At 44.5% G+C, this 17,921-nt stretch overlaps 1 protein-coding gene across 5 annotated transcripts in view; it reads right to left on the minus strand.

Annotated features, from left to right (window-relative positions):
* Window positions 1-1,047: 1,047 nt before the first annotated feature.
* Window positions 1,048-17,921, minus strand: part of SLC37A3 (solute carrier family 37 member 3) — a 69,776-nt gene continuing 52,902 nt past the window's right edge. For 4 of the 5 annotated variants that reach the window (XM_023184884.3, XM_023184883.3, XM_023184885.3 and 1 more), the window contains 6 exons: window positions 15,432-15,573; window positions 12,678-12,779; window positions 12,024-12,071; window positions 9,899-10,050; window positions 4,528-4,593; window positions 1,048-2,733 (listed from right to left, as the gene is read on the minus strand). In XM_023184884.3, the coding sequence (XP_023040652.1) occupies window positions 2,641-2,733; window positions 4,528-4,593; window positions 9,899-10,050; window positions 12,024-12,071; window positions 12,678-12,779; window positions 15,432-15,573 (603 nt within the window). In that variant the 3' untranslated portion in view covers window positions 1,048-2,640. Of the gene's footprint in view, window positions 2,734-4,527; window positions 4,594-9,898; window positions 10,051-12,023; window positions 12,072-12,677; window positions 12,780-15,431; window positions 15,574-17,921 lie in introns of those variants that run through there. The other variant, XR_003309799.2, reaches the window with a different exon arrangement.

Consider the following 17,921-nt stretch of genomic DNA (forward strand, 5'->3'; position numbering starts at 1 on the left):
GCAAAGCCCTATCTCTACTAAAGATACAAAAATTAGCCGGGCATGGTGGCGTGCACCTGTAGTCCCAGCTACTTGGGAGGCTGAGGCAGGAGAATCGCTTGAACCCAGGAGGTGGAGGTTGCAGTGAGCCGAGATTGCACCAGTGCACTCCAGCCCGGGCAACAGAGTGAGACTCCATCTCAAAAAAAAAAAAAAAAAAAAAAGTTAAATCCTGTGCAGATTGGCAGAACTAGAATAAGGGAATATATCCTTATTTCATGTTGTCCAGTGCTGAACATGTATTTGTAATTTCATTTTAGGCAGGGCCCAGTGGCTCATGCCTGTTATCCCAGCACTTAGGGAGGCCAAGGTGGGAGGATCGCTTCAGCCCAGGAGTTCAAGACCAGCCAGGTAACAGTGAGACTTCATCTCTACAGAAAATAAAAACACTAAAAATAATTAGCCAGGCATGGTGGCGCACGGTCAGCTACTTGGGAGGCTAGTCCCAGCTCCTTGGGAGCTGAGGCAGGAGGATCACTTTTGACTCCAGGAGGTCGAGGCTGCAGTGAGCCATGATCGTGCCACTGCACTCCAGCCTGGGTGACAGAGCGAGACTCTTGTCTCAAAAAATGGTTTTATTGCAGTACAGCTTGGGGGCCATAGAAAAGTCAGGGGAACAGTCACCAATCTAAGGTTCAACTGGGTAAGAAAACACTGGCTGGCGTGGGGACACAAAGATGAGACCACACCCACAGTGCAGCTGGAAAGGAAACTCTGAACCAAACGCCAGTCAAGAGGTTCAATGAGAAAACAGACGGCCCTTAACTTACAACTGGGCAATTCATCCAAACGGAGCACAGTCTTCCACAGGAGGAAAGGGCAAGTTTTCACAGAACAGATGGAAATGAAGCCACCCCAGCACCTCGGGTGAAGGAGCAGGTGACCCAGCAATGCTGTGGGTTAGCGTGGGCTCACCCGGGAGCGCTCAGTATCAGGAAACATTAGGGCACTGATCGCATTCTAAATCTCAGCACTCACGCTATATACATTTAAATATCGAAACGGAGGTTCATTATAAAAGTCAGTTTATTTCCCCTTTCTGTGTTTCGTATTTTCCCTTTTTGTCAGTAAATGAGCAATACACTGATTGGAAATCTGCATGATTAAATAATATTAAAAAGTTCATAAACACACCCCATATCAGAGTATAAAGCAAGAGGTTGAAAAATATTCCCTAACCCAATGCAAATTAGGTACCCCTCAAAATTGCACATTCTCCTCCTAGCTTGCTTGTATAATTTAAAATATATACATATACAGAATGATCTTAAAATATTGATAACTAGTATGGAATTCACAGCCCTGAAGAGATATACTCTACGTTTTTCTAAAGAACGGACACCTCTCAGGCCCCAGTAATCCATTCATGTGATTCAATGTCACGTACAGTCAGTCCTCAGCTTCTGATTTTTGGACTTTACAACGGTGCGAAACGGTTGCAATTCCGACATAATGTACAGGATTCAATAAATTACATGATATATTCAACACTTGATTATAAAACAGAGTTTGTGTTAGATGATTCTGCCCAACTGTGGGCAATTCTAAGTGTTCTGAGTACATTTAGGGTGGGCGAGGCTAAGCTGTGGCGTTCGGTAAGTCAGGGGTATTAGATGCATTTGACTTCCAATGGGTTTACTGGGACGTAACCCCATCGTAAGTCAAAGAGCATCCGTGCTTGACACTTACTAGAACAAAACGTCTTTCCCTTTTCTCTAATTCTAGTCCTCAGCTGAGGTAACTCCAGGAACCCGGTTGTGCCAGAGATCAATCCTCTAAAAATAGACTAAGCAGATTAGCTTCCTAGAGGATCCTAAAGTTCCCAGACAACACATCTGGGGTGGAGCTGCTTCGGCTGCGAGTTACACGTCGGAGTGTTCGAGATAACTGATGTACCTTATGGTCCTTGAAAGGAAGACTAAATACTTCCAGGAGTCAAAGTTAATTTTGAATGAAGACGGAGGAGAGCAGTTGACAAGAATTTGAAGATATTCATGCTTCTAGGGCTGAATGACTTTTAGATCAGACACAGAGTGACTGAGCCAATCAACGGGCATGTAGTGTGATCCTTCCCACCACAGTGAACAGACGCATTCTTTGTCCAAGGCAGGCTGGCAGCTCGGTCCAGCTTGAGCATTTGATCGGGATTTGATGCTTCAAAGATGAGCCACTCTCTATAAACTCATTACCAAAGCAAAATGCAATGATCTCTTCCATTTGTGGAACACATCACCAACACAAACCACGGGTGGCTGTGCCTCCCATTCATTCCATTTTTGAGGCTAGAGAAAGTTCAAGTCCAAAACAACAGTTAAGGTTAAAATGCTAAACCTCAACAGGCCACACAAAGATGCTGGCAGAGTCAGAGGTCACTCGGCACATTCATGAAACAACAAAAATCATCAACAATAATTCCTGTAGTGTAGAAAACTCGTGCAGCCTTCACCGCTGGTCAGCATCTCAGGTGGCTGGCAGTGTTGAGAGAGCCCTGACAATCCAAGGTCAGGCTGGTGCTCCTAGACAAACCCAAATTAGGGCAGATTTGAAGCCCCAACGGTCCGGATGTGGCTGACGTTGTTCTTTCTGTCTTGCAGGCACCAGTCACTCCCTTAATATGTGAGCCTGTCTCCTTCGCACGAGAGAGAGTATTTCCCTCACTATTAATGGCGAGATAAACACAATTGTACAACTTGTCTGTGAAGAGAAAATAGTATTAAAAATGCAACAACAATTTACTTCTGTTAGAGCGTCATGTTTTGAACATAACAATGCATTTGGACAACTACATTCACTTTGACTTCATATAAAGGTAACGTTTAATCGTCAATGAATTAGAAAATGATTTTGAAAAGTATGGCTAATACTACAAAACACTTAACATCACATTTCAGTTGCCAAAAAAAGAACACATACAAATAATTTGCCATAGGCAGAGCAGAGAACTGAGACCAGAGGCTCAGATTAAAACGATGATCCTTACAATAAAGTTTTCTTTCTACTACAATTCCTAGTATGATCACATCAGAAAGTTCATCACAAGATACTTCCCTCTACTTAGCATGGATGTCAGAAATGGAACACAAGTTACATGGCCCGGTCTTTGGAAGCTAGATGGGAGTTAGATGAAAGCTCCAAGGTATTCCTGGAGCTGGACTATCCCAGGAATCCTTGACCACAGCAAGAGGACAGCTGCCTGGAGTAGGGGTGGTGGAGGCTGCCTTCAATCACAGTGCCCTGGATTTGAGGACAGGATACTGAATGCATTCCTGGTGCCTTCCACACTCTCAGGTAGACCTGTCTTGAGCACTGTCCCACCAATAACGTGCCTCAGTATGTCACAGCTCATAACAGAGAGCAACATTTTAAAAGCACAAAGCCTCAGGAGTTTGAGACCAGCCTGGGCAACATGGTGAAACCCCCTCTAGGAAAAATTCAAACAGTTACCAAGGCATGGTGGCACACACCTACAGTCCCAGCTAATCGGGAGGCTGAGGTGGGAGGACCACCTGAGCCCGGGATCACCTGAGCCCAGGAGGTCAAGGCTGTAGTGAGCTGTGATCGTGCCACTGCACTCCAGCCTGGGTGACAGAATGAGACCCTGTCTCAAAAATAAAAATAAAAAAAAAATAAACAACGACTTATTCTTTATTGGCTATTTGCAAGAAAGCAGAGAATCCCAGCCAAGAATGTCTAGGGCATCATAAGTATTTCCTCAAGAAACTATCACCATTTTAGAACCGGGAAACATGACAGTGTTAATTACAGCAATGCTTCTCTTTTAACTCAGTGTTGCTTGGTGTACATTGTAATTTACTTCAGAATTCCTAAATTACATTCAGCAGATAGAGAGTAGCCTAGAAGAGTATACTGATTAGGGGCTGGTGATACTTTAAGTAAGTCTCTTCTTGTTTTTCTGAAATCATAAATGGCAATATTCATTAGACTCAGGTCAAGAGCAAACTGAGAGTCTTTTTCTTCCTTAAAAAGCAGAATGTGAGGTCAGGCGCAGTGGCTCATGCCTGCAATGCCAGCACTTTGGGAGGCCAAGTCAGGTGGATCACCTGAGGTCGTCAGAAGTTCGAGACCAGCCTGGCCAATATGGTGAAACACCATCTCTACTAAAAATACAAAAATTAGCCAGGCGTGGTGGCAGGTGCCTGTAATCCCAACTATTCAGGAGGCTAAGGTGGGAGAATCGCTTGACCCAGGAGGTAGAGGCTGCAGTGAGCTGAGATCATGCCACCACACTTTAGCCTGGGCAACAGAGCAAGACTGCCTCAAAAAAAAAAAGAAGAAGAAAGAAGAAAGAAGAAGAAAGAAAAAGAAGAAAGAAGAAGAAGAAGGTGTCTTTTAGACTAATAAAATGTTACTTTTCACAAAGGAGCCTTTAAAAGCAATCAGCAATTCTGCTGAAGAAGTGACTTAAGTAAATGCTTTGAACTTAATTAATAGAAAAATGACTTTTTTTTTAAAGGGGCGCCTACTTACCATGAGAATGAAAAAGTAGAAAACCCACATCCATCCTAGCTTGTCCCGGATCAGAGACACTAAATACTAAAAGGGAGAAAAAAAAAATTATAATTCTTTATAAATTTATAAAAGGAAGCAGCTAAAAAGTAGATTAAACATGGCTATTTGAGAAAATAAGAAGGGAACACAGGATCTGTATGTTTTGCAGTTTACAGAGCTCTTCCACATACATGTGCCTGCTGTGATTAATGGCCCATTTAAGCATGCAGAGTCTAAATGGAAAAACCATATAGTAGAAGTTGTCAGTTCAGAAGGTTTATTTATTTATTTATTTATTGGCTATTTTTGGGGATGGAGTCTTGCTCTGTCACCCAGGCTGGAGGGCAGTGGCGCAATCTCGGCTCACTGCAAGCTCCGCCTCCCAGGTTCACGCCATTCTCCTGCCTCAGTCTCCCACGTAGCTGGGACTACAGGCGCCCGCCACCACACCAGGCTAATTTTTTGTATTTTTAGTAGAGACGGTGTTTCACTGTGTTAACCAGGATGGTCTCGATCTCCTGACCTTATGACCTGCCCACCTCAGCCTCCCAAAGTGCTGGGATTACAGGCGTGAGCCACTGCACCGGCCCAGGTTTATTTTATTCACTTTGCTATTTAGAGAGGAAGATGAACATCCACAAGCTACTCCCACTTAATCATTCTTTCTTCCAATGAAAGGTACTATAATTGATGCCTCAAAAAGAGTTGGTCTTTAAGTATGCCACTCATTTTCCAGTTATGCTGTTTGCTCACAGTGTTGCTGTACTACCTTTGCAGCCTACAGCATATCCGTTTACTTTTTCAATTACTGAAAAGGATCTAATTGCACTTATTTAACCCATTTTCTTTTTTTCTCTTATTATGGTAAGATATAACTTACATAAAATTTGCCATTTTAATCTTTTTTTCTTTTTTCTTTTTTTTTTTTGAGATGGAGTCTCCCTCTGTTGCCCAGGCTGGAGTGCAGTGGCGTGATTTCGGCTCAACTGCAAGCTCTGCCTCCCGGGTTCATGCCATTCTCCTGCCTCAGCCTCCCAAGTAGCTGGGACTACAGGCGCCTGCCACCACGCCCAGCTAATTTTTTGTTATTTTTAGTAGAGACAGGTGTTAGCCAAGGATGGTCTTGATCTCCTGACCTCGTGATCCACCCACCTTTGGCTCCCAAAGTGCTGGGATTACAGGCGTCAGTCACCGCGCCCAGCCCATTTTAAACATTTTTAAGTGTACAATCCAGTGGTATCAGTTACATTCATAATGTTGTACAACCATCACCACTATCTATTTCCAAACTTTTTCATCATCCAAATAGAAACTCTGTTCCTATTAAGAAATTAACTGCCCATCTCCCCAGCTCCTGCTAACCTCTTCTTTCTGGTTCCATGAATTGGCCTATGCTCGATATTTCATGTAAATGGAATCACAGTATTTGTCCTTTTTTGTCTGGAATGTTTAGCATAATGCTTTCAGGGTAGACTACATTGGAACTTCACTCCTTTTTTTTTTGGAGACGGAGTCTCGCTCTGTCGCCTAGGCTGGAGTGCAGCGGGCAATCTCTGCTCGCTGCAACCTCTGTCTCCCAAGTTCCAGCAATTCTCCTGTCTCAGCCTCCCAAGTAGCTGGGATTACAGGCCTGAGCCAGCATACTCGGCTAATTTTTTGGATTTTTAGTAGAGATGAGGTTTTACCACGTTGCCCAGGCTGGTCTGGAACTCCTGACCTCAAGTGATCCGCCCACCTCGGCCTCCCAAAGTGCTGGGATTACAGGCGTAAGCCATGGTGCCCGGCCCCCAGTTTTCAATCTTTTGGGAAATACCTAGGAGTGGAATTGCTGGGTCATATGGTAATTCTATTTAAATTTTTTTGAAGAAGCACCGAAGTATTTTTCACAGAAGCTGCATCATTTTGCATTCCCACCAGCAATGCAGGGCTTCAATTTCTGCACATCCTCGCCAACACCAGTCACCTTTCCTGGTTTTTAATTACAGCCATCATAGTAAGTATGAAGTCACAGCTCACTGTGTTTTTGATTTGCATTTTCCTAATGACTAAGGATGTTGAGGCTCTTCATGTGCTTACTGGTCATTTGTACATATTTGTCATGAAGATTTATCCCTATGTTTTCTTCTATGAGTTTTACAATTTTAAGTTCTTAAAGTTAGGCCTTTAATTCATTTTGAGGTAATTTCTGCATATGAGGTAAGGTAAGAGTCCGACCTCATTCTTTTTTTTTTCTTTCCTCCCCCACTCCTCAGCTCCAACTTCATTCTTTTCATGTGGATATCCAGTTTTCCCAATACTGTTTATTGAGAGACCATCCTTTCTCCATTGAATGGTCCTGGCACCCTTGTCAAAAATCAGTTTGGCCACAGGCACAAAAGGATAACATTCTTTGATCACATTATTACTGAAATGTACATGTGAAAAAAGTTAATGCAGAATGACTATGTGATTTATGTTAGATCACATCATGTGAAGCAAAAAAGAGGTCTAATCATCCACTAAAGGAAGCACAGGGATGCTCGAAACTCTGACTGCAACTTTATCTTTTTTTTTTTTTTTTTTTTTTAAAGACAGGGTCTTGGCCTGGCAAGGTGGCTCCTGCCTGTAATCCTAGCACTTTGAGAGGCCGAGGCAAGAGGATCACTTCAGCCCGGGAGTTTGAGACCAGTCTGGGCAACGTGGTAAAACCCCATCTCTACAAAAAAAAAAAAATACAAAAATTAGCTGGGCGTGGTGGTGTGTACCTGCAGTCCAATCTACTTGGGAGGCTGAGGTGGGACGATCGCTTGAGTTCCAGAAGGCAGAGGTTGCAGTGAGCCAAGATCCTGCCACTGCACTCCAGCCTGGGCAACAGAGTCAGACGCTGTCCCAAAAAAAAAAAAAAGAGAGAGAGAGACAGGGTCTGGCTCTGTCACCCAGTCTGGAGTGGAGTGGTGTGATCATGGCTCACTGCAGCCTTGACTTCCCAGGCTCAAGCAATCCTCCCATCTCAGCCTCCTAAGTAGTTGGGACAGGTACATACCACCATGCCCAGCTCACTTTTTATTTTTTGTAGAGATGAGGGTCTCACTATGTTGCTTGGGCTGGTCTTGAACTCCTAGCCTCAAGCAATCCTCCTGCCTTGGCCTCCCAAAGTGCTGGGTTTACCGGCATGAGCCACCACACCCAGCCTCATGTACAAGTTTTAATGTGGACATTCGTTCTCATTTCTCTTGGGCAGATACTGCAACTTAATCTTACTGAACCCCTAGTATGTGTCAAAAAAAGCACTAAGCATTGGGTATGCAAAGACGAAGGAAATAAGCACAGCACCTGTCACGGTGTACCCCTTTACACCGTGACAGGTGCCTACTAGAGGACCGCATCAACTGCTATGGCAACCTGAAGGAGAAACAATTCTTTACTTGGGAAGTCAGGGAAAGATGGGGGAAACAAAGCTATTCAGGGTAGATGAGTACACTGGCTAAGGACAGGATGGATAGAGTTTAACGCTAAGTCACAGAGTTTGGGACTTCACCCCTTAGGCAATGGGAAATCATTCAAAACTCAACATGGAAGAGGAATGAGTAAAGCTAACAGTGATTCACTCCGGATGTGCTTCCCCGAACATGAAGGTCAGTCTAGGACCCAGGTTCACAGTGAGGGATCTGCATACTGGCAGGTGAGGCAATCTAAATAAAAGCAAACTCTGAAATACTCATTATAATCCACCCATTTAGTTAGTGAAGAAAACATTCGAAACGAAGGATAGCTTAAAATAATATAATGTCAGAAAAGGATGCCCAATGCAGCCACTCTCTACCCCAAAGAGGAAAACATCTGAACTGAAGGCTGGGAGCGTTTTTCAATTCCCACCCAGAGCACGATCAGGTACGCACAGTGTTCAAGTCTTTGCTAAGGTTTTTGTTTCTTTGGGTTTTTTTTGCCCTTTAGTCTTATAATCAAATATGCTAAGTGTATCAAGCATTCATTCCACAAGTAATGTCTACCGTGTGCCAGGCACTGTTCTCGGTACTAAGGGGGCAGAAGAACATACAACGAAATGCCGCACTCAGGAAGCTCATGGTACAGCAGGAGGGACAGACGTTAACAAGCGCATATAGACTATTAAAATACAGCTAGGTAGTCAGAGTAGTAACATGGCTTACTTTACCTCAATACTTGTCTCTCATTAATCACCAGCAATCAGACATCAGCAATTCACCCCCATCAAGCAAGTAACAATAATCGTCAAGGCTATTAATGACCTCCTAGATGTCAAAACTAAGAGCCTAAGAGACAAATCCTTCAGTTCTCTTTCTCCTGACCTCTCTACATCCATGACCTTACTAACGCCTTCTCAAATGCAGTTCCCTTGACTGCAGCTTACTCTGCTGCCTTCCTCTTTCTTTGACCACTGGGCATTCCCTGAGGCTCGGCCAACATTCTCTTTCCCCATTAAATGGTTCATTCACTTCCACAGGTTCAACTATTTTTATCCATACAGACGACTCTCAAATCCATCTTTTAGCAAAATTCGTACTCTACAATCTGTAGTGGTATATCCTAGAAGAGGCATGACTCATTACTGTGCCAGAAAAGAAATATCTGTCCCAGAGAAAGCCTGAATTTATGCCAAAAAAAGAAAAAAGGTCAATGTAAATAGTTCTAAGTATAGTAGGCCAATCTTAGTGTAGGGATCTCAAACATCCGAGTGCGGAAGAATCACCGAGAAGGCTTGCTGAAAATACAGATCTGTAGGTTCTAACTCCGCGAGTCTGTAGTACGCTTGGTGTTCTGGTACTTTAATGAGTGCCCCAGATGATTCTGATACCAGACACTTATGGGCCACTCTTTGAAATACAGTCAGAGATTTTTGGACACACAGGAAGCAGAGCAAGTGATTCAGAAGCAGCTGCAGAGTCCATGGCCATATCTGGTGGGGCCCAGGAAGGAACATATACGCAGTAGAGTGTCTGGGAGAGGGAGACAGGAGACAGCAATGGTGGGATCCACATGCCAGGTGGGGATAACAAGAAGCGCCCCTGGCCATGGAACACTAAGTTCAGCCTGGAAAGAAAGAAGGGGGTGGTGGGCTGGGGCAGAAGGATCTGTCTTATGAGGTCTTAGCTTATTTGCAGACAGGAAGAATCTAGAAGTGTAAGTAGAAAAAAGGAACTAAAAAAAAATGGAGAGTTCTTCCCCATTAGGAGGCATCAGCTGGTCCTGAGAGGAGACGGAAGTCCTTGGGCTCTCGGAACAGCGTTCTACAGCACAAGAGTGCCACCTACTGAGGCCCAGAGGGCAGGTTCACGTTCAGGCGCCTTTGAGGGAAGACATTAGAATCCCAGCCCCTCTCCTGTTCTCTCACCTGGCCCACGGCAGCTCCAATGCTCCCCGAACCATCAACAATTCCTGTGACAGTGGCCAAGGCCTCACTGCTCCCTTGGATGAGCTCCTGGCGACCCAAGTCCGCGGAAATAGCAGAACTAATCATATTAGAAGGTCCACCAATAAAAAATCCTGAAGTCACAAACAGAACAGGTTCTTATTAAAACACAATTCACAACCACTAGCAATCTACTGCATAAGGCAAAATAATATCCCAATAGTTTTCTTAATATGTTGGACAGACGTGGGAAAAAAAGGAAACCCCCAGATAGTATCATTTTCAAACTATTAATAGTTAACATCCATGTTCCTGAAATCTCTTCTTCAATTATGTGACACTCTAGTATATTTTGTAGAACCCAAAGATACAAAAATATAGTGAAACACATAGCCTTTCTAATCCTGTGAAGTTTACATTCATTAATAACAATTGCACTAGCTTGTCAAATAAATTCCATTATGGTAGAGTTGCATCATATGATCTTTCCACTACACAAATTCAACCAGGAATACTGAAAAAAAAAAAAGAGCAAAGAGGAAAAAGCCACTGAAATGGAGCAGGTGACGCTATCTGCCACTGCTCTCAGTGAGGCTCCCCATGAATCAGGCATGGGATGGCCCAGGTGAATCTGTTCTCACTGCTGGAATCAGTTCCATGTACCCCAAGCAGAATGAGCAGCTCACTCTGCCAAGCACGATCTAAAGTTTAAAATAAGTAACTTTTCTGGCTGGGCGCAGTGGCTCATGCCTATAATCTCAGCACTTTGAGGGGCTGAAGTGGGCAGATAACCTGAAGTCAGGAGTTCGAGACCAGCCTGGGCAACATGGTGAAACACTGTCTCTACTAAAAATACAAAAATTAGCTGGGCGTGGTGGCAGGCGCCTGTAATCCCAGCTACTCGGGAGGCTGAGGCAGAAGAATCACTTGAATCCGGGAGGTGGAGGTTGCAGTTAGCTGAGATCGCACCACTGCATTCCCGTCTGGGTGACAAGAGCAAGACTCCTTCTCAAAAATAAAAATAAAATAAGTTTAAAATAAGTAATTTTTCTGGCTGGGGATGGTGGCTCATGCCTGTAATCCCAGCATTTTGGGAGGCTAAGGCGGGTGGATCACCTGAGGTCAGGAGTTTGAGACCAGCCTGGGCAACATGGTGAAACCCTGTCTCTACTAAAAATACAAAAATTAGCCGGGCATGGTGGTGCATGCCTATATTACCAGCTACTCAGGAGGCTGAGGCAGGAGAATCGCTTGAACCCAGGAGGTGGAGGTTGCAGTGAGCTGAGACTGCGCCACTACACTCCAGCCTGGGCAATAAAGCAAGATTCTGTCTCAATAAATAAATAATAAATAAAATAAGTAATTTTTCTATAACATAGTCCCTAAATGCACCCAACTATTCTATCTAGTGCTCAAGTGACAAAATGCTGACCGACTCCAACACAGGAGGAGACAAGAGCTATTGTGGATTTTTTTGAAAGCTCGTGAATTGGTCTCCCACGTGGCATCTTTCTAAGTCACTTCTAGAAATAAGAGCAGAAGCTGGGACAGTAATCAAAAATCTTAGAAAATCTGCCGGGTGCGGTGGCTCACGCCTGTAATCCCAGCACTTTGGGAGGCCTAGGAGGGCAGATCACGAGGTCAGGAGATTGAGACCATCCTGGCTAACACAGTGAAACCGCATCTCTACTAAAAATACAAAAAATTATCTGGGCGTGGTGGCGGGCGCCTGTGGTCCTAGCTACTCGGTAGGCTGAGGCAGGAGAATGGCGTGAACCCGGGAGGCGGAGCTTGCAGTGAGCCGAGATCGCACCACTGCACTCCAGCCTGGGTGACAGAGCGAGACTCCATTTCAAAAAAAAAAAAAAAAAAATCTTAAGAAAATTTCTGTCAATAGGGACTGCTTCTGTCACAATAGGACTGAGGAGGTGATGTAAGAAAGAGCAGAGAAAAAGAATCTGGAAAAGGAGACATCTTTCCTTCTAAAATTTGAATTCTCTGTAATTAAGGTTTCGGTACTACTCAAATTGAGGGAGAAAACAGTTTCCCTTTTCCTCTGAATTGACAGAGTAGCAGAAGCACGGTGGAGCAGAGCCGTGGGCCGCACCTGTAACAGTCATCAGAAGGGCATTGATGGCCTTATCGTTTGGAGAACCTGTGAGGGAAGACACAGACAAACCACAGTAAGTTAAAAAGCAGACCCCACGTGCCTCTGCCAACAGCACGCAAAGATCTGAATCTCCGCGACCTCACAAATCACTCCCAGCGACAACAAAGACACACAACTCTCTCTGCCTCTTTCAACTCTGATTTGTAACGTCTGCCTCTTGCTGGTGCTCAAGCTAACAAGACTTCTAAAAGCTAAAGAAAAGCTCTACTCCTGTCTCAGCAGCATCTTAAGGGACATATACCAAATCTACTAATTACCATCTTTCCGCTTTTGAAACCTGTTCCCTTTTTATTGTTTTATTGGCTGTAATGCCATGTCTCTGGAGCCTCCCCCAAACAAAGCATATACACTCCCAAGCAAGCTTTTAAGCAAATTAACAAAGCAAAAGAGATGTCAGTTTCCTCCCAAGACAAATAAAACGATGTGATGACAAGTTTCCCAGGCATTCACAGGACAATGCAAAGGTGGCATATCAGGCCTTGAAGCTGGTCTCCAGGCTCTCCCTAGCACTGGTCACTGATTCCAGACAAATGCCTTATTCCTACCAGATTAGGGAAGCAAAGGAATTCGTAATTGCAAAGGAATACTCACGACTATACCCGACAAGGGACCCAACCGCCAGAAGCAGACTCAGGGCAAGAACCGGCGCTCTCTTCTGTAGTACGTCAGAGATGAAGCCTTGCAAAGTTCCACCTTCAAGCACAGAGTGTCGAGCAATCAAAATCACTTCTAATTTAGCTTGTTCACCTGAGGTGTGCTCCCCATTGGCCCTCTAGTCTCACTGGCAGCAGCCTAACACTGATCTATCAAAAAATGTGGCTGGGCTGGGCGTGGTGGCTCACGCCTGTAATCCCAGCAGTTTGGGAGGCAGAGGTGGGCAGATCACGAGGTCAGGAGATAGAGACCATCCTGGCCAACATGGTGAAACCCTCTCTCTACTAAAAATACAAAAACATTAGCCAGGCATGGTGGCGGGCGCCTGTAGTCCCAGCTACTCGGGAGGCTGAGGCAGGAGAATGGCGTGAACCCGGGAGGTGGAGCTTGCAGTGAGCCGAGATCACACCACTGCACTCCAGCCTGGGCGACAGGGTGAGACTCTGTCTAAAAAAAAAAAAAAAAAAAAAAAAAAGGCTGACTCCCTGAAAAGGGGTCCTCCATAACTTCCTTTTAGGAAGATAAACTGTCTGTTAAATTGCCATGACGACCAATGGGGACAGGCGACCACAAATCAGACAGCAAAACATGGAAAAATGGTCAAAACCATCAGCTATCCCTTACAAAAACAAGCTGTGACTGCTATTTCTGATTTTTCTTTTTAATTTAAAAGATAATGAATTAAGAACTATGTCTCTCTGGGCATGGTGGCTCATACCTATAATCCCAGCACTTTGGGAGACCAAGGCCAGGGGACTGCTTGAGGCCAGGGGTTCAAAACCAGCCTGGGCAACACAGTGCCCTTATCTCTATAAAAGATAAATTAGCCGGGCATGGTAGCACATGCCTATATTCCCAGCTACTTGGGAGGCAGAGGTAGGAGGATCGCTTGGGCCCAGGAGGTTGAGGCTGTGGTGAACCGTATTGTGCTGCTTGAACCCAGGAGGCTGAGGCTACAGTGAGCTGTATTGTGCCACTGCACTCTAGCCTGGGCAACAGAGCAAGACTGTGTCTCAAAAAACAAAAAATTGTGTCTTAGAGTATATTGAGGCCAGTAGGTGGGCACAGTGGCTCATGCCTGTAATCCCAGCACTTTGGGAGATGGAGGTGGGCAAATTGTCTGAGCCCAGGAGTTTGAGACCAGCCTGGGCAACACAGTGAAACGCCATCTCTACAAAAAATACAAAAAAAGGAGCTGGGTGTGGCGGTGTGTGACTGTAGCCCCAGGTACTCGGGGGGCTGAGGTGGGAGGATTGCTTGAACCCAGGAGGTTGTGGCTGCAGTGAGCCAAGATCATATCATGCCACTGCACTCCAGCATGGGCAACACAGCAGTATCCCCATCTTCAAAAAAAAAAAATAGTGGCTGGTAAATATTCACTAAAATAAAATTTAGCAGTTATGGTTTGGTAATAGGACGCAATCTTTAAAAAGCAGGGATATGAATCTTTCAAGCAACAATGTCACATACAGCACCATTCTGAGTTCTAGGGGCTATAAGACATCTGGTGTGTCCTTATCAGACAGAAGGCAGCTGGACAATTTCAACTTCAGAGGATACAGAAGTATGGTGAGGTCTAAAGGTTGCAACCTCACCTTTGGCTCTGGAATTAAGAATGCGGGCAGCCAAGTTCAAATACAGTAATAGTAGATTGCCTAGCACAGACTGTGTGCTTTCACGGCAGTTGAGTCTCACCACAATTCTAAACGTTAACATTATTGAAGGTTATTAAGATCTGGCAAAGCCATGTAAGTAATACCCACTAAAGTACATTCTGCTCCTCTGTCTTATTTCCTTGTTCATACTTATTACTTCCTTGTTGATACTTCCAGCTACCACAAAAAAAAACCACTATTAAAATCTTTGTTTACAATGAAACAACTGTAAAACATTCACAAAAGTTAATCCCTGCTGTTACGTCTACCTCTATGATCTGACAACCTACACACTAAGGTGTGGTTCCCCTTTATCCTCAGCGGATATGTTCCATGACCCCCGCGGATGCCTGAAACCACAGACAGTAGCAAACTCTATATATACCATGTTTTTTTCTATACATACATTCCCATGATCAAGTTTAATTTATAAGTTGGGCACAGAAATTAACAGTAACTAACGAAAATAAAAAATAATAACAATATACTGTAACATAAGTTATGTGAATGGTCTCTCTCTCTGAAAATATCTTATTGTACGGTATTAAGAGTAACTGAAACTTTGAAAAGTGAAACCACAGATAAGGGGGGGTGCTGGTGTATTCTCCCTTATTAGGCTGGGGGAGGTGGGGAGAGCGGGAGGTAGATACAATGAACACGGTCACATTCTAACTTGGATCTCTGACATACAATTAGCTTTAGAGCTAAGATATCACTGAGAAAGCCGTATGAAACGATTGCATTTAAAGAGATTCCCATGTGCTTCCCAAGACAAAAGAACGGATCCATCAACAAAGGACTAAGAAAAAAGAGCCCAGTAAATCACAGCGCTGCCTTAGGCTGGGTCTTCCTTTCTATGGACCTCTTGTTTTTTCCTTTTTTTTTTTTTTTTAAGAGTTTGGCTGTTTACTAGTAGGACAGTTTAGGGAAAATGGCTGTAGAATAAGTAATAAAACTTTAAATGAGGCCAGATTTCACAACCCAGTGAAAGATCACTAGTGACTAACTATTATGGAAAAGGCGCATCACTGCATACCTACGATCCCTCCAACGTCGTACCAAATGGACAGCTTGTCGGCTTCCGCCTCCTTCCAGCCGAAGTTGTTACTCAGATAAAAGGGGAGCCAGAAGAAGAAGGAGTAATTCACTAACTTCAAGCAGGCGTAGGCCAGTGAGTACTACAAGAAAAGCATTCAACTCTCAGTGAGGGACAAATAGCACAGCATGACCACCATTTTTAATGTCATTTAAAAGCAAAACAAAATAAAGGAATTTAGGATGAACAGAACCTGATTTTACAATTAAACATCTCTACAAACTCCCACATGCCTGACTTCAGCCAGTCTCCCTCTGCTCTTCATCCCTGTTAACTTCTAGACAGGCATGTACAGCAGGCCTTTGGAATAAAAAACACATATGGCTACTTCTTAGCTGTCTCCAGTTTCTCCTCCTATCAGTTCTCTGGTAGAAGCAAGCCAGTGTTTTGAACCTAAAGGCAGGGCACGTGCCCACATTTCTTTATTCACACAAAGATGAATGGTATTCACGCCACTAACCAGCGTTAACCACAGGCAAAGAAGTCCAGGAAGCATCGCGGCCTTTACTGGGAGCAGCCAAACGGGCTTGGTTATTCTACTCCTTGCCAAGGCAACACTATGAACAATGGAGAGCAAAGGGACTACACTACAGTTCCAAGGTCTAAGAAAAGCAGCAGCATGATAATTCCTTTCACACTAGTTTCCAAAAGCTCCACATTCCCCGGTCCAGTGGCAAAGAAGAGAGTCTCTCTGGCGAGTCAAAAATGAAAGAACATGTCATCATCGTCCTTGTGACTCTCTCCTTTAGGGGAAAAAAATGCTGCAGCTACATAAAGATGGTGGTGGGGCTGAGCCTCCTATATTCAACACATTACTACCAGGAAATCCTGACAGCATCAAAGGAAAAACAGGGGAGAACAGAGGGGCTGACTTCAAAGGGTGTCTGGCTAGTATATTCTTTTCCCTGGAGCTGCCAGTTATTCCCTAGGTATCACTTGTTTTAAAACAGCTTCCCTGGCAGGCAACAGCCACCTCCTAGAGAGCCAAATCCCAATCACGAGTGCATTCTGACCAGACAGCCTGCTACAAAGACAAAGGAATTAAGTTAACTAGATTTCTTTACATCCCTGCCCATGTCAGAGAACAATAGCTTGTGAAGAACAAAGGAACAGCAAAAGAGGTCCATATTTAGTCACAACAAAGATCGTTCTCAAAAATTAAATTATTACCAGTAGAGTATTTCAAAAACCAGTTAAAAGATAATAATCAATAGCATAAGAACAGGCCTAAAGCAACCTGCATTTCTCTTATATCATATGTCATCGCTGGGTTAAAGGATTGTGGAAAATTGTATTTTAACTCATACTTAAGTCTGTTGGACACGAGAGTTCTCTCAGCTTGGGGGCACCGACAGAAGGGGATTGACGGCCGGGCGCGGTGGCTCAAGCCTGTAATCCCAGCACTTTGGGAGGCCGAGACGGGCGGATCATGAGGTCAGGAGATCGAGACCATCCTGGCTAACACGGTGAAACCCCGTCTCTACCAAAAAATACAAAAAACTAGCCGGGCGTGGTGGCGGGCGCCTGTAGTCCCAGCTACTCAGGAGGCTGAGGCAGGAGAATGGCATGAACCCGGGAGGCGGAGCTTGCAGTGAGCTGAGATCCGGCCACTGCACTCCAGCCTGGGCGACAGAGCAAGACTCCGTCTCAAAAAAAAAAAAAAAAAAAAAAAAGAAGGGGATTGACAGGCATGTATTAAGATGGCCTACAGATCACTCTACCTGAGGGATCACATTCATAAAGCACCATTGACAAATGAAATAACAACAGGTGCTTGTTCAAAACACAACAGTCCAATGTTACAGGCCCCAGGGAGGACTGGAATAATTTCTATTCCATGGGAAGGGGAACTGAGACACACGGATGGGTTGTGTGACTTACCCTAGGTGTCACAGAAAGTTAGTGGGTAAGCTGGAAACATAACCTAGGCCTCTTAACTTCCACTCCAGTGCTAGAATGTCCGAAACATCAAGACAGAAAAACTGCAGAAGGGATTTAGTGTAGACGTTAGAAGGCTTTCCTGACTGCACAGGCTGTCGAAAACACTGGAATGCATGACCAAGAAAGACTGTGGAGTGCTCTGTTTTGGACCCTTTAAAAGGGGACAAGCTGGGCACAGTGGCTCATGCCTGTAATCTCAGCATTCTGGGAGGCCAAAGCGGGCAAGGAGGTCAGGAGATGGAGACCATCCTGGCTAACACAGTGAAACCCCGTCTCTACTAAAAATACAAAAAATTAGCCGGGCATGGTGGCATGCACCTGCAATCCCAGCTACTCGGGAGGCTGAGGCAGAAGAATCGCCTGAACCCGGGAGGCAGAGCTTGCAGTGAGCCGAGATTGCACCACTGCACTCCAGTCTGGGTGACAGAGCGAGACTCTGTCTCAAAAACATAAATAAATAATAAAAGGGGGCAAGGCAGACTTAGAAAC

This window comes from Piliocolobus tephrosceles, chromosome 8, assembly GCF_002776525.5.
Source record: "Piliocolobus tephrosceles isolate RC106 chromosome 8, ASM277652v3, whole genome shotgun sequence".
Classification (NCBI taxonomy): Eukaryota; Metazoa; Chordata; class Mammalia; order Primates; family Cercopithecidae; genus Piliocolobus; species Piliocolobus tephrosceles.